This window comes from Nelumbo lutea, chromosome 7 (assembly GCF_056320005.1).
Source record: "Nelumbo lutea isolate HS-2025 chromosome 7, American lotus-T2T, whole genome shotgun sequence".
Lineage (NCBI taxonomy): Eukaryota > Viridiplantae > Streptophyta > Magnoliopsida > Proteales > Nelumbonaceae > Nelumbo > Nelumbo lutea.
The window spans coordinates 15893666-15910661 of NC_142690.1; the positions used below are offsets into that span (position 1 = coordinate 15893666).

At 40.8% G+C, this 16996-nt stretch overlaps 1 protein-coding gene across 2 annotated transcripts in view; it reads left to right on the plus strand.

Annotated features, from left to right (window-relative positions):
* LOC148845306 (uncharacterized) overlaps nucleotides 1-16996 on the plus strand; it is a 34404-nt gene continuing 17408 nt past the window's right edge. Inside the window, exons 1-5 of one of the 2 annotated variants that reach the window (XM_088954006.1) lie at nucleotides 1-420; nucleotides 1153-1304; nucleotides 5959-6030; nucleotides 6199-6279; nucleotides 6360-6389. In XM_088954006.1, the coding sequence (XP_088810132.1) occupies nucleotides 270-420; nucleotides 1153-1304; nucleotides 5959-6030; nucleotides 6199-6279; nucleotides 6360-6389 (486 nt within the window). In that variant the 5' untranslated portion in view covers nucleotides 1-269. The remainder of the gene's footprint in view (nucleotides 421-1152; nucleotides 1305-5958; nucleotides 6031-6198; nucleotides 6280-6359; nucleotides 6390-16996) is intronic. The other variant, XM_088954007.1, reaches the window with a different exon arrangement.

Consider the following 16996-nt stretch of genomic DNA (forward strand, 5'->3'; position numbering starts at 1 on the left):
GGGACCCAGTGAATGATGTGTCCTTTACAATTAGGACACGTGGGCGGCCGAGGAGAGTTCTTTCGTGGCACTGATAATCACAAGGGCGATCTCGTTCTCTTTCCTTGAATAATCTCTCTGTTAATGGTGTTTTATCTTAATCTCTGCACTGAAGTTCAGTGCGGGTTGAATCCTATAATTAACTAGAGTTTCTTCTCTTCAATCTCTGTAGAATCTGTGAATCCTGAAACCCAAAGTATCAGGATATTAGGCTCAGTTTGGTTTCTGCAATGCAAGGTGCCATTTCCTTTAAGCAGCTAACATCGGGTGACAAGTCTCTGTTCTACCCCAATACCATCCGTACTCCCTTTAATGGAACAAAGTCCAGTGACTCCAAGAGAAGGAGTCTAAGCTTGTCCATTTCTGCAGTTTCCCAAAATGGTAAACTCTCAGGAACCCTAACTCTTGCTTCTTCGAAGTCGACAGTTCCAAATTTGAATGCGGGGTTTAGTTTAAGTGTAAGTAATGAATGCGGATTGTGCAAAACCGTATTAAAATTTTGAGGGATTTGTTTTCGTGATCGGTGTTTCGGTTTTGAATTTTGTGTCAATATAACTTTGGTTTCTGAAGCATTGTTCATGGATGTTTATTTTCTTTACATATTTGGCTACTGAGTTTGGTTTCCGTCTGCTCTCTATTCGAATTTCAAACTTTCAGCTTGTTTTGATTTGGAAGCATTTCTGCTTTTGCTTATGTTACGTGCACTTATGAATACCAGAAACTGCTTAACGATGGGATCTGGGATCTTTATATGTATAGCTATGTCCTTACACTAGTAAACATGTCAATATCGTTAGGTTCAGCTATTACTTTGGTGCGCTTCTGAATAATAATTGTCTTCCATCATCAATTTTCATCCGAATCTTTGATCATTACAGATTGTAACAGGATACCATTAGTTTTAAATTGATTTAACCCTGTTCTAAACTTGTGTGTGTTTTTTTTTTGACAAACTTCAACCCTTCTAAACTTGATGCTTTGGAGATGATTAAATACGTTATTGTGTACGTGGATGTGTAAATATGTAAGAAAAACCTGCAACACTTTTTATGACTGCAAATACATTCTTGTGATGACAACATGTTAACATTGGCATTTGCTGTGGTACCTCAGCGACAAACCCTGAAGCCCAGGATGCTTTAAAGCGTGCTCTTGCTAAGAAAGCCGTGGGACTAGTCAAGCCTGGAATGGTAGTTGGGCTTGGCACAGGAAGCACTGCATCACTCGCCACTGAAGAGCTTGGGAGGCTGATTAGAAAAGGAAAGGTGAGGCTGCCAAATCAATTTATCATAGGGGTGCCCTCTGGATGTAATGTATTTCAGGCCATGGCTTGAACCGATTTCAATCACTGAAAAATTTTGGACTCTGACATGGATGTGGATATTGGTATGATGCATGGTTCAAAGTATCACATTCTTGATACACAAAATTTGATTATTTTTTAATGTTTTGTTCTGATATTTTGACAGGCCATCTGTCGTAACGAATATCAATATTAATGTTTTAAAAACCGTAAATCTGAAAAAGCCTTTAAAATAGGCGTATCAACCACCTCAAGATATGAAACGATATTCCCAATACAATATGGGGTGTATTGTATTGATACTTCGAATCTTGGTATGCCAGGGCCCCTTGACATGTCCTTACTGGATAAAGAACTGAAAGTATGGTAATATAAATTGTTCATGTATATTCTTTTTCTTGACAGGGAAACTTAAACAACAGGTAATTATCAAAAAGGAAATCTTAATTAAATTTCAAGACAGAAAAGAAAGAAGCTTAATCATTTGGTGATTGTCAAAAAGAAAAGATTAATTAAAAATTGAGATTTATAAGCAACAAATCTATCTTGAAAATCTTGTAAAGGACTTCAAAAGACCACAGTAAATACAAACACTTATCAATCGTGTCAGGTAAATTCTGTTGGCTTGTAAACCTCATTAATTACTTACAACTCCAAAACAGAAATGCTTTATAAAGAACAACCAATGGGTAAGAAAAAACCGACACAATTTCATTATAACAGATTAACAGATTTTGTACAATGCATGGTTTCTATATTACTGAAGAATATGCTACAAAAAGTGAAGGTAGTAATCATACTTTTTCTAGATAAGGAAATCATCCTTCAGATCATCATAATACATTTTCTTTATACTATCATTACACATCAAACACAAGATTTTCTGACGGATCTTGCTTTTTGAATCTGTCAAACTAAAACACTTGCTTTTGAAGCATACTTCTCTGCAGAAGATAATCTAGTAACTTCCTCTCTCATAAAATGAATGCTCCATCTTGACACTGATGTTCATCTTCTACCCTCATCATTATTAGCATTTTACTCTCTTCTCACATGGTAATTCTTGTAAATTATTTGGCCTAGAAGGTTATGCAAGATTACGCTGTCCCTTGGCTGCTTCAATAATAAATGGAAAAAAATGTCCCTTATTGATTTTAGGGGGAGGTCTCCCAGAGGTCCTCTCTCTCTCTCTCTCTATATATATATATATATATATATATATATATATATATATAACTGTTTTGAGATGATTTTCATAAAGCAAAATGAATCAATGACAGTTTAGTGAAATGGGGAATGAATGCAATAGAGTGTAAAACAAGTCTATATTTTCATGGTAAAAATTTGTACGGGTCTGGATTGATTGAGATTGATTCATAATCTTTTGATAAATATTCTTGTTACACAATCTTTTTTCAATATTTATCTGTTCTATTAGAGAAAATAGAATAGAGAAATACTCCTCCTTGGAGAATCCTAGAGGTTGTATCCTAGCTAATCTTAATAGCTGGATGGCGAACAGTAAAGCCTTTGATGGTAACAATTGGAGTGACATTGCAAAGAAATTGGCCAATTCGGCTGTTGAACTCTCCTTTTCAACCTCTGCCTCCCATTAAAATCACCACAAGACAAGAAAGTCAGTTTATTCTGAACTTTGATGGAAGTTTCAGGAAGACTTTGGAGGGCTCCTCCACGGCAGGAATAGGCGGTCTGTTGCACAGATCAAATGGTGACTTGGCCTGAGATTTTAGTGGTCCTTCCAAGGCAGATCAAATGGTGCTTGAAGGTCTCAGAATTGCCAAGTCATAGCAGCTTAGTTCCATTGCAATGGAAGGAGACTTGAGGAGTGCCATAAATTGGGCATCTGGACAGACCCCTGATCCTTGGAAGCTCTCTCACCTCCTGTTAGAAATTTGGGAGATTTCCTCTTACTAGCAGTGCAGTTTTAGATGGATTACCAGAGAGTTAAACCAGTTGGCAGATGTCCTAGCAAAATCTGGGTTGGGAAGGGACTTTTTGTATAGTGCACATACATTGCCAAACTATCAGTGGGCTTTGTTTTTTGTTTTTTGTTGACAAGGCCTTGTACATCTCATTTACATCCCTCCCTTGATTAATGAAACCTGTTATCTTTTCTCAAAAATATTTTCTCTATTCTATTAATACATATCTTTGACCTTTACGAGAGCAATTCTCGGACCATGGGCCTTAAATAACAAAAAGACATTGTAAAACAGTGTTTTGTGCAAAATCAGCAGAGCTTTTGGGTGTTGCATCTTGCCTTTTTGTTATTTAAGAGCAAGGTTTAAAATGTCGATGTTGATGAAAATGTTGCTTACCAAAATATAGGACATATGTCGGAAATGTCGAGGGGAAATATTGTAAAAATTAGAGACATTGTGGAAATATTATGAAATATGTGGAAATATGCAATGATATTTTGTAAAATGATAAAAGAAGCATTAATACATATTTCTATACTATTATCTTATTCCCAACCATTATATAAAGCTAAGAAACTAAGATCAATAACAAATTAGTAAATGATGATTCACTCATTTATATTGGTAAAAAAAATGATTTACTGATTTATTATGCATTTTGATGTTTTTACAAGGTTATCTGATATTTTCTTTTCTTATTTTTAATTCTGATTTATTATAAATTCTAATATATTTATTTCACACTAGTAAATAGAAATACATTTATTCTGATTTTTTAAATATTAAAGTTATAATACATTATGTTTTATTATAAATTTAATAAACTGATTCTCTTTTTTTGTAGTATTAAGATTATGATAAATTCTGATTTCTTATAAAACTTAATGAATTTATTATGGTTTTTAATACTAAACTTATAATAAATTATGATTTAGTATAAAATATAATAAATTTATTCTGATTTTTTGTATTAAATGTAGAATATGATTTATTATAAAATTTAATAAACATTTTCTGATTTTAATAAATATTTTAAAAAATACTAACTAGTTAATATTTTGTTACTTGAAAAATATTTTATGTTTTATATTATAAAGCAATTAATTTATTCTTTTGTTTTTATATTTTGCTAATTCTTTTTTATAAATATTTTATTTGAAATATTAAATAGAAATTATTAATGGAATAATTTATATTAATATAATGTATTATATTTTTTTGATGAATGATTAATATACTGTATTATAATAATATAATAATATAATATACTAATATATTATATCATTAATGTACATTAGTCGACATAATAGGAAAAACTATCTTTTTTTTTTTGGTTATTTGGACCGCTTTGGTCGACATTTCCGAAATATAGGAAATGTTGACCGAAATAATGTAATTTTTATATTACCATCCATTTCCATGTCGGTGAGCCTTGACATCGACATATGTCGGGCGGCATTAGCGACATTTCGCAACATTTGAAACCATGTTTAGGAGCTCTGTGGTGGACAAGCCTGTTACATAAGCATTAAGGGTGAAAGGGAACAATGGCATTCTTATAAGAGCCGGACAATGAGAATACATGTAACTAAAAGAAGGAAAGAAAGACGAAACTATGAGGCTGGCATCACTAGATCCGAATACTTGGCTATTAGGGGTGGATTCGAGCCGAGCCGAGCCGAGCCGAATACTTGGATATTCGAGGTTAGCTCGCTGAAATTGTGTTAGGCTCGAGCTTGAGCTCGATTCAAGCTAGAGACTTGGCTCGAGCTCGGCTCAGTTCAAAGCTCACAAGTTCGAGCTTGGCTCAGCTCGAGCTCGACTGCAAGCCAAGTTTTTTTCTAAAAAACAAAAAGTATAAATATAAAAATATTTTTTATTTTATATAAAAAGATTAAGAATTATAAAAATTATTTATTATTATACTTAAAAAACAAGAATATTATATATATAATAAAAATTATTTCTTATATGTATATGTATATATAATATAAAAATATTTATTTATTATACTAGGCTCGATTAAACTCACAAGCCTCACGAGTCGAGCTTCACTTGGCTCAAGCTTGGCTTGATTAGCAAACGATCCTATACATCAGGCTCGAGCTAGGCTCAAAGCTCGGTTTGAACTGAGCTGAGCCAAGCTCGAATAGCTCGTGAGAAGCTTGGCTCGTGGCCACCCCTAGTTAACATTGATGGTGGAAATCTCATATTGTTAAACTGTCTAGTTAACTTTGTTAGATTTATTTAAAATGACGATATTACTCTTTGTCTATAACCTAAGAAATAATAAACCTGGTTCAGTTCTTGACATTGTTCTATCTCCTATGGTTGATTTGAAGTTGCAGGAATAGAATGTTACATGGTCTTTCTAAAAGTACAAGTTTTATATGATAAAAATTCAAAGTTACAAAAAGATTTACAAAATGCATAGGGAATGGCAATCAGAAGGTGATCTAAGGATCTCTATTGCCAAACGAACTTGTTGGGACTCCTAAATTTCTGAGACACAGAAATGATTATGGAATTTAGATTAGAACACTGAAAGTTTGGTTGCTTAAGCCACAATGAGGGTAGAATTATGATAACTAAAGTGTAGTAATGCAGCCCAAAGTTCAACTTGTTCTCATGATCTTATCAATGATTTTGTTGTGCCTCTTTTATCTCTTTCAGTTGAAAGATGTTGTTGCTGTTGGGGCAAACTATCAATCACGAGTTCTGGCTAGGCAATTCGGTGTGAAAACTGTAAGTTGTGATCAAGAAACATCTAGAAACTTGTTTATTTCATTTGACTTTATTGTTTTTTTAATTATTGTGAGCTTTGTTTTTGATACTTCAGAGCATTCAAGAACAATGAAAATAAAAGTTGTTTCCTCTTTTCCATATGCTTTCTATGATTTTCATGCTTTGCAGGTTGATTTGAATGATGTTAATAACATCGACATTGCATTTGATGGTGTAGACGAAGTGGACTTAAATAAAAACTTATTAAAGGTTGAAATACTTCTCACTTTATTTCCATTGTAGCATTTAACATTGATTACATTAGTTACTAATTTCTCTTTTCTTGCTAGGGTGGCGGTGCTGCACATACCGTGCAAAAGGTAACTTGGTGTGTCTTAAAAGTAACTATTCATCTAACCACTTATACTTTATCATTCTACCAGAGTACCATGAGTTCAAAACTCAAAGTATTTTCTAAGGGGGCACTAGTTATTGTTGCCATAGTAGTAAAAATCTTACAATTTACAATAGGATTCATGATTCAAATCATGGATATCAAGGGTTCTGATTGAATCTTACATCTAAATCATTTTCTGATAAAATATGTTCTGATTTTGTTTGTGAAACTTACAAATATAAATATAAATACTGATAAAAAACTTACAAATATAAATTCATGCAATTTAAATTAATTTGATTGGAACCTGTTGGTGTTGAGTATGTAGGGGTATTTCTGTCTTTATACTTATGTTGGGGTTGCTGATGTGTAATATTATGTTAGAATTAGTGTCCCTCACTTAAGAAGGGGCACATGTGTCTTTTCCATTATGTTAGTGATATAAAACATATCTGGCCGAATGGGAGAAGTAATTTTCTCTCATTCGAACCAGACTTTTCTCCTCTCCTTTTATTCTCTCTCTCTCTCTTTCTTCTTTCTTCTCTCCTCTTGGCTGTTATTAGATAACAGAACTCACGGGCAGGTCGAATCATAATATGGTATCAGAGCACAACTAAGCAACTCGGATCTACCCAGATTTCTGTTTTCTGTGCACTTAGTCTAGGGTTTTCTCTTGGTTTCTTTGCCATCAGTTGGAGATAAGGGAAAGGGCTGAAAAGGAGTGGTCGCCCTCTTCCCTTGGAGGTTTCTATGCCTCCAGTTGTGTTGTTCGTGGTCGGTTGCTATGGTTTCTAAGAAGCCCTCCCCTAATCGATGAAGAGAAGAGGGCTGATTCATGTGGTGCAGTGGGTATCTTGTGTTGTCTGATTTTTGTGTGATTCGATTTTCGGGTGATGAGGTAAGAGATTTCTATGCATTTTTTTTTTTTGTTGTGAATCAAATAAGAAGTTTGTTTCAGATCGTATGGTAGGATTTCAGACTGTAGTATGCTAGGGTTTATGCTGTTTTTAGTGTGATTCGAAGGGGGAATAGTCCTCATATAGTGTGGTGAGATTTCAGGTAGTCATGGGGTAGGGTTTGTGGTGTAAAGAGTGCAATCTTCAGCAATAGCAAGTGCTGAAACCAGTGTGATCAGTGTGTGGTGTTGTCTAGTGTGTAGTGTGCTGATCAACAATAACAGAATGGAGAGAATTATGTACCTTGGGATAAATCTGTAGAAGTTTTTCTTAAGGCAAAGAAGAATGTGAAATACATAAGGGAGGAAAAGTCCTCCATTGATTCTCATGAGTATGATGAATGAGAACAAGAGGATGAACAAATTATCATGTGGTTATGGAACAATATGGAACCCAAGATTAGTGTAAATTTCATGTTTCTTGACACTGCCAAAGATGTGTGGGACCATGCTAAGAAGTTGTATTTTGGTCAAGACAATACAATCAAAGTATATCAACTGTGTCAGGAATACTATAATCTGCAACAGGGCAATCAGAGTCTTGAGGAGTACTATGCTAGTATGAGAAACATTCGTAATGAGTTGAATGTTTATCACCCCCTCACTTCTGATGTCAAAATTCAGCAACAACAGAGATAACAACTTGATGTGACTTGATTTCTAGTGGGGCTGAAATCTGAGTATGAACCAGTGAGGGCTCAGATACTAGGAGGGTCAGCTCTCCCTTCTTTAGATGAGGTGTTTGCTCAACTTCGAAGGATTTCTGTTGGATTTACTGAGAACTCTAATGTTTTCGATAGATCAGCCTTTGTAGTATTGAGGGGCCATGGGGTAGCAGTGGTCCGGTATATGACCGGAGTGGTGGTAGTGGACCTACATATAACTGTGGTGGTGGTCGTACTGGAGGTAGAGATTCAGGGGGAGCCCATGGCAGAGGACGTGATTCAGGTCCAAGGAGGTATACTCACTGTGGTATGGATGGACATACCATTAATTATTGCTATGACTTGCATGGTCCACCCTTAACTTGGGCCAATCATGCTATGACTAGTGACAACAGCTTCAGACAGGAGAGTCGTTCACTTGATCAGATGCTTCCTACATCCACAGATGTTCCCGGGAAGGAGATGATGAGTGTCCCCCGTGATGAGTATGAGAGGTTTGTCCGGTCCACATCTTAGTAGAACACGACTACTCTCGCATACTCAGGTATGGCTTGTTTGGCATCCACACCCAATCCCTAGATTATTGACTATGGAGCCTCTGATCACATGACTGGAACTCCAGGTGTGTTTTCTTCCCTCTCTCATTGTTCAACATCACAATCTGTTACCCTTGCTAATGGCTCCACATCCTTTATTTGTGGTGTTAGCAATGTTAATATGACCCCCTTACCTTTATCCCCAATTTTGTATGTCTCTAAATTTTCGTTTAACCTTATGTCTGTTAGTAAGTTGACCAAGTCACTCAATTGCTCTATTACTTTTTACCCTTCATGTGTTTTTTAGGATCTCAAGACGGGGATGAAGATTGTTGGAGGGCATGAAGCTGGTGGATTGTATTATCTTGACGGTGGTGGAAGAACATCAACAACTTTCCAGTCATCTCTCTCTCCTCTCCAGTGGCACTGTCGATTTGGTCATCCTTCACTGAAAGTTTTGAAGTCTTTGGTTCTTCGGTTGATTCAACTTTCTGTTTTAGATTGTGAGTCGTGTCAATTGGGGAAACATCATCATGTTCCCTTTAGTCCTATGATTGATAACCGTATGTTGAGTCATTTTTCTTTGGTTCATTTAGATGTTTGGGGTCCTTATAAATTGATATCATACAATAGATATAGATATTTTGTCATTTTTGTTGATGATTATTCAAGGATGATGTGGCTCTATTTAATGAAAGAAATGAATGGATTGTTTACCATTTTCCAAAAATTTTATGTTGAGATTCACAACCAATTAGGTGTTCACATTAAAATTTTTTGTTCCGATAATGGCCGTGAATATTTCTCTTCAGCATTTCAAGAATGCTTGGACCAACATATCATTATACATCAGACCTCATGTACCTACACCCCACAACAAAATGGGGTGGCTGAGAGAAAGAATCGTTATCTTTTGGAAACAGTTCGATCTCTTATGCATCACATGAATGTTCCCAAACCCTTTTGGAGTGATGCGGTGCTTACTTCTTGTTTCTTGATTAACCAGATGCCCACGTCTATCTTTGATGGTCATTCCCCATTCACTACCTTGTTTCCCACCGTGCCTCTGTTTCCTCTTTCTCCTTGGGTTTTTGGGTGTGTCTACTTCGTCCATAATCTAGGCCCCGAGAAAGACAAGTTAGATACACGATCCATTAAGTGCATCTTCATTGGCTATTCCCAGACCCAGAAAGGGTATAAGTGTTATCATCCTAGATCTCGATATTCCTTTGTGTGTGTTGATGTTACCTTCTTTGAGTCTACTCCATTTTTCTTGGGGTCCGGTGATGTTTCTTCCTCCTCATCACCTCCTCCTCTTCCTCTTCCAGTTGCGGATTTTGTTCCTCTTGTTCCAGCTGTGACCAAGTCCTTGCCTCAAGTGCCACCACTTGTTGAATGACCACCTATTCGTCAAGTGTATACTCATCGTCCACATGTACCGGCTGCTCCTCCTCCAGCTCCATCAACGTTGGCAGATCCAGCAATTGTCCCCACACCAGCCCCAAACCCAGTATTTGATCTTGATCTTCCCATTGCCTTGCGGAATGGTAAACACACTTGTACCCTTCATTCTATTTCCAAGTTTGTTTCACCCACTCTAGGGTGGTGCCATGCAATGGAATAAGAACTCTCAGCTCTAACTCATAATCATACTTGGGACCTCACCACTCTTCCTCCTGGGAAGTAGGCTGTCGGTTGTAAGTGGGTTTATACTATTAAGTACTTACCTTCTCCCCAGTTGCTAAGATAGGCTTGTGTTATGGGCCCGGGCGTAGGATCTTGTCACGGGTCGGTCCACGGGGAGAACCTCTAGCTTCCCCTTGCCCCTCCCTTTGCATGTAGACCCTATCGTGGCGATCTAAGGGTGATTTGTTCAAGAGATCACCCTAACTCTCCTAAACTCTTTCTTGACTGAAAACTGAATGCTTTATCCTCAATTTGCAGCTCCTTAAATAGGAGATTACAAGAGGTGTGGGAAGACTCCCAGTAGAATTCAACCAAGAGGTGTGGGAAGACTCCCAGTAGAATTCGACTACTTATAGATAAGGATAAATCACACTTTTAAGATTAATTAGACTCCTTCTAATAGATAAATCAAACTACTAAGAATAAGATAAGAATAAGATAAGCTGAGAGCTGATAAGATAAGCTGCCGCCTTGTGGGTCCCTCCTCACTGTTGCTGTCGGCGGCTGTACGTCCTCCCCACGAACGCATCCACAACATTACACCCCTCCTGGGCGACGAGCTTGTCCCCAAGCTCGAGATTTGGGTAGGCTTCTTGCAGAACAATCCAAGGGATCCAGGTGGCCTCAGCTGATGGTAGTGGTCTCATTCCACTAGGACTTTGAGAGTACCCCGATTGACGTGGGATCAAACTAGAGCCTGAGGCTGTAGGACGGGTCTGCCGTCCCTTAAGGGTGGAAGGGAAGGTACCTCCTCAGGAGGAGTTCCGGTAAATGGCTTGAGCAAGGACACATGGAAGGTATCATGGAGTTTGCTGTGCTCTGGTAGCTCAAGCTGATATGCAACTTTCCCGATTCGCCATAATACCTTGAAGGGCCTGTAAAACTTGGGGGCTAGTTTAGGGGGAGATCTGCTTTTGAGAGAGTGCTGCCGATAGGGTTGGAGCTTCAACCACACGAACTGTCCGGGCTCGAAAGTTAATTCTCTATGGCGCTAATCGTAGACATTCTTCATGCGTGTCTGAGCCTGCTGTAAGCGGAGAGCGACTTCGTCCGGGAGGGCATCGCGATCTTGTAGACTACGATCGACTTCTTCTAGCCGTGTCGAACCGGGTTTGTAGGACAATAGGCGGGGGGGTTCCCGACCATAGACAACTCGGAATGGAGTCATGCCAAGAGAGGAGTGATAGGCCGTGTTGTAGCAGTATTCGGCCCATGGAAGGCAATCCACCCAACGCCGTGGTTGGTCTCCCACAACACAGTGGAGATACATCTCTATGGTACAGTTTACGACCTCCGTTTGCCCGTCCGTCTGCAGATGGTAGGCGGATGAAAAGGCTAGGGTTGTACCCTGCAATCGAAATAGTTCCTTCCAGAAGGTACTAGTAAAAACCGGGTTCCTGTCACTGACGATGGATTCAGGTAGCCCATGCAAGCGGAAAATATGTGTGAAGAAGACGTGGGCAACCGAAACCGCGCTATACGGGTGGGATAAGGGAATGAAATGAGAATACTTGGAGAAGCGATCCACCACCACGAATAAGACTGATTTCCTACCGACCTTGGGCAGGCCCTCAATGAAGTCGATAGAGATATCAGCCCAGATCTGTGTTGGAAGTGAAAGAGGCTGGAGGAGGCCCGCTGGGTGCAAGTTTTTCCATTTTTGTTGTTGACACATGGAGCAATTCTGGATGAAATCCTGAATCGAAGTCCGCATACCATGCCAATGGAAATCGGTGTGGACGCGGTGTAATGTCTTCTGAACCCCTTCATGTGTGGCGTTATGAATGCTGGAGATGACAGAGGGAATTAATGGACAATCGGTCAGGAGATATACCCATCCCTTGTATAGTACTAGCCCATCGTGAATGGACCAGTTTGGGTCGGTCGCTTCGGACTGTATCTTTTGAACAAGGTCTCCCCATTCTGGTGATTGGGGCAGCATGCTCCTAATGCTTTCCAATAGGGTGATGCGGGGCCGGGAGATTGCACAAAGGTGTATAGCATCTCCGTCACACCTGGACAGTGCATCCGCGACCCGATTTAAGGTCCCTGCCTTGTAGTCTACCCGAAAGTCAAACCCGAGCAGTTTACTAGCCCAATGCTGTTGAGGTGGAGTGGCAAGCCGCTGCTCCAGTAGATACTTGAGACTGTAGTGGTCCGTCTTGATGACGAAGGGTCTCCCTCACAAGTATGGCCTCCAGTGTTGTACGGCCTTGGCTAGTCTAATCAACTCGCGCTTGTAGGCCGGTAGCTTTAGGTGCTGGTCAGCTAATTTGCGGCTAAAGAAGGCTATGGGGTGCCCTTGCTGTTGTAGTATTGCTCCAATGCCTATACCGGAAGCATCACATTCAATCGTAAATTCCAGGTCAAAGTTTGGTAGTTGCAGCATTGGGGTGGAGGAGAGTGCTTCCCTTAAGTTTGTGAAGGCGGCGTCCGTTGCTTCATCCCACTGGAACGCGTTCTTCTTCAGCATCTTGGTTAATGGGGCAGCCAAGAGTCCGTAATTCTTTACAAACTTGCGATAATATCTGGTAAGTCCTAAGAACCCGCAGAGAGCCTTGGTGGACTGAGGTTTGGGCCACTCTTGAATTGCTTGGATCTTGGAGCCATCTACTGAGACACCTTGCCCGCTGATTACATGTCCCAGATAAAGGACCTGACGCTCCCCGAAGGAACATTTGGGCTGCTTCAGGAAGAGTTTGTGTTGGCGCAGGAGTTCTAGAATAGTTCGTAGGTGACGAACGTGCTCCACCCATGATGTACTTACTGTAAACCAGGATGTCGTAAAAAAATACTAGGATGAATCTGCGGAGGTGGGGTCGAAATACCTCGTTCATCAAAGACTGAAATGTGGATGGAGCATTGGTGAGGCCAAATGGCATGACCAGAAATTCGAAGTGGCCATGATGCGTTCGGAATGCTGTTTTTTCTACATCCTCTGGGGCCATTCGGACCTGAAAGTACCCTGATCTGAGATCCAGCTTTGAGAAGTATTGAGACCCATGGAGTTCATCTAGTAGTTCGTCTACCACGGGAATCGGAAATTTGTCCTTGACGGTTCTGTTGTTGAGTTCCCTGTAATCCACACAAAACCTCCAGGTGCTGTCTTGTTTTGGTACCAATAAGACCGACAAAGAGAAGGGGGAACGGCTGGGGCGGATGATTCCTTGTTCCAACATTTCTGCACACTGTTTCTCTATCACATCTTTTTGCAAATGCGGGTAGCGGTATGGTCGGACGACGACGGGTTCTGAACCTAGTATTAAAGGAATCCGATGGTCACACGATCGGACAAGTGGGAGTCCCTTGGGTTCTTGAAACACGTCCGGGAAGTTGGTGAGAAGTCTCTCCATCTCTGCGGCGTGCATGGTTTCGCCATGGAGACTATGCACCTGTGGTCTTTTTGCCCTTACCCTGGTTACCTGCCAGGTGACTTGTTTTCCATTCAGGTTGAATGACATGGTTAGGGCATTGAAGTCCCATAGGATAGGGCCTAGAGTGATGAGCCACTTAACTCCAAGCACTATATCAAACTTGTCCAGGGGCAGGACAAATAAATCAGCGGAGAAGGGTTCGGATTCAACCTGTATTTGGATGTTTCGGCAGATTCTAAGGCTGTGAACTTTCTCCCCATTTGCGACGGCTACTTGAAGTTGTGGTCTGCCTTCCACCGGTAGTTTCAGTTGAAGTGCCGCTTGCTTGCTGACAAAATTGTGCGTGCTTCCCGAGTCCACCAGAATACGTACTGGTTCCCCTGCCACCTGTGCCCGTAGCTGCATGGTTTGGGAGTTCTGTATTCTGGAGATGGCGTGGAGGGAGATTTCAGGTTCTAATGCTGTATGCTCCTCCTCGTCTTTCTCCAGTTCGTCTACCAGGAGGCAGAATAACCGCTTGCATCGGTGCCTGGCTGAGTACAGCTCGTCGCAGTTGAAGCATTGCCCTCTTGCCCGACGCTCCACCATCTCAGCTCTAGATAAGCGTTTGATGGGAGGTGCCGTCATGTTGCTTCCTATGCTGGGTGCTGAATTAGAAGTGTTACCTGTGTGAAGCCGTTGTTCCCTGCTGGCTGTCAACGAAGACCCTCCTCCGGTTGATATCGGGTTTGCCCATGAAGTCGCTGAACGCCCCATGCTGAAAGATCCTCGGCTGATCTGTAGCTTGCGTTCGAAAGCGCGAGCTAGGTTCATCGCGGTGACCAAGTTGGGACGGCTCTGCATCTCTACATCGACTCTCAGTGGTTCGGCTAGTCTAGCGGTGAACATATCCACCTGCTGATCTGGGCGCACTGAAGAGTCTCTGGCGAGAAGGGTCTGGAATTGCCGCTGGTACTCGGCTACGGTCCCGGTTTGCTTGAGGTTAATTAACTCTCCCAATGGGTTGCTTGTCAGTGGGGGGCCGAACCGAAGGAGGCAGTAGGACTTGAACTGGTCCTAGCTGAGTCTTGGTTCCTCCTGCTCCACCCGGTAGAACCTGAGCTGTGCTTCTTCTGTCAGATGAAACGCGACCACATTGACTTTATCCTTCTCCTCCTTGCACTGATTACGAAAGAATTGCTTGTAGCGGTATAGCCATCCTAGTTGGTCGCCACTGCCGCTGTATGAGGGAAACTCCAGCCGACTGTACTTGGGTATGATCGCTGCAGTTCGGGTGGCAATCTATCGTTCGCCGGATCCCTCCGCCAATTCTGGTTAGTGGTTGTTGGTGGTGGTCGCCCCTTTAGGGCTCCTCTCCTTGGTGGAGAAGTACAACTCGAGTAGGTGACGAAGCTCTCGGACATCTTCCTTGACTTCTCTTACTTCCGCGTGGTTCTCTACGAGTCGGTGTTCCAATTCGTGGACCCTGGATGATAGCTGCTCCATATCGCCCATGGCGTTTGGCTCTGATGCCAAAATGTTATGGGCTCGGGCGTAGGATCTTGTCACGAGTCGGTCAACGGGGAGAACCTTTAGCTTCCCCTTGCCCCTCCCTTTGCGTGCAGACCCTATCGTGGCGATCTAAGGGTGATTTGTTCAAGAGATCACCCTAACTCTCCTAAACTCTTTCTTGACTGAAAACTGAATGCTTTATTCTCAATTTGCAGCTCCTTAAATAGGTGTGGGAAGACTCCCAGTAGAATTCAACCAAGAGGTGTGGGAGGACTCCCAGTAGAATTCGACTACTTATAGATAAGGATAAATCACACTTTTAAGATTAATTAGACTCCTAATAGATAAATCAAACTACTAAGAATAAGATAAGCTGTCGCCTTGTGGGCCCCTCGTCACTGCTGCTGTCGGCGGATGTACGTCCTCCCCACGAACGCATCCACAACAGTTTGGTTCATGTTGTGATCTCTCTTGCTGCTATGTATGATTGGCTCCTCTATCAGCTTGATATCAAGAATGCTTTCTTGCATGGTGATTTGCTCGAGGAGGTCTATATGGAACAACCATCGGGGTTTGTTTCTCAGGGGGGAGGATGGTAAGGTATGCAGACTAAAGAAGACTATTTATGGGCTTAAACAGTCTCCTTGAGCATGGTTTGGTAGGTTCAGTGAGGTGGTAAAGAAGTTTGGTATGAAACAGTGCTAAGTTGATCATTCAGTTTTCAGTCATGACTCTTAGGCAGGAAAAATTCTATTAGTGGTGTATGTAGATGATATTGTTATTACCGGAAATGATAAAATGGGCATTGACAGGTTGAAGACTTTTCTGCAGGAACATTTTCAAACAAAGAACCTTGGTAAATTGAAATATTTCTTGGGATAGAAGTAGCAAGGTCTAAACATGGTATTAATTTGTGTAAGAGGAAATATGTGCTTGATTTGCCGGAAGAAACACGTTTGTTAGGTGCTAAACCAACTGAAGTTGAGCAGTGATATGGGTGAAGTGTTTGAAGACCCTGGCAGATACCGGCGACTTGTAGGTAAACTGAACTCCCTAACCATTACTCGGCTAGATGTTTCATTTGCGGTTAGTGTGGTAAGCCAGTTCATGTATAAATTGATTGGGTTGGTTCTATGTTGATTGGGCTAGTTCTATGTTTGATAGGAGATCTACCACATGCTATTGCATCTTTCTTGGGGGTAATCTGGTGACATGGAGAAGTAAGAAGCAGACAGTCGTGGCGAGAAGCAGTGCGGAGGTAGAATATAGAGCATGGCACATACTACTTGTGAATTAGTGTGGCTAAGGAACCTTCTACAGGAGATAGGATACAATGTTAACACTCTAATGAAGCTCTACTGTGACAATCAGGTTGTAGTTCATATTTCTTCTAATCCGGTGTTTCATGAAAGAACCAAGCACATAGAGGTTGACTGTCACTTTGTGAGAGAGAAGGTGCTAAGTGGAGTGATAGACACTGCATATGTTAACACAGGGAACCGGTGAGCAGACTTATTTACTAAAGGGTTGAGTCGGGGAAGAGTGGACTACATATGTAACAAGTTGGGATTATATGATATATACTCACCATCTTGAGGGGGAGTGTTAGTGTTGGGTATGTAGGGGCATTTCTGGCTTTATACTTATGTTGGGGTTGCTGATGTGTAATATTATGTTAGAACTAGTGTTCCTCACTTAAGAAGGGGCACATGTGTCTTTTTGTTTTGAAATGGTAAAAACTGATCTTATCATTCCATTGCCAACCGGCATATTTATATAGTAAGCTGCTGCAATAAATAGAAAACATCTTCCTAAATCAATCCCCATAATTAAGGGACTAACTATTTTAATCCCCATATTTAAGGGATTATACTCTTCCACAA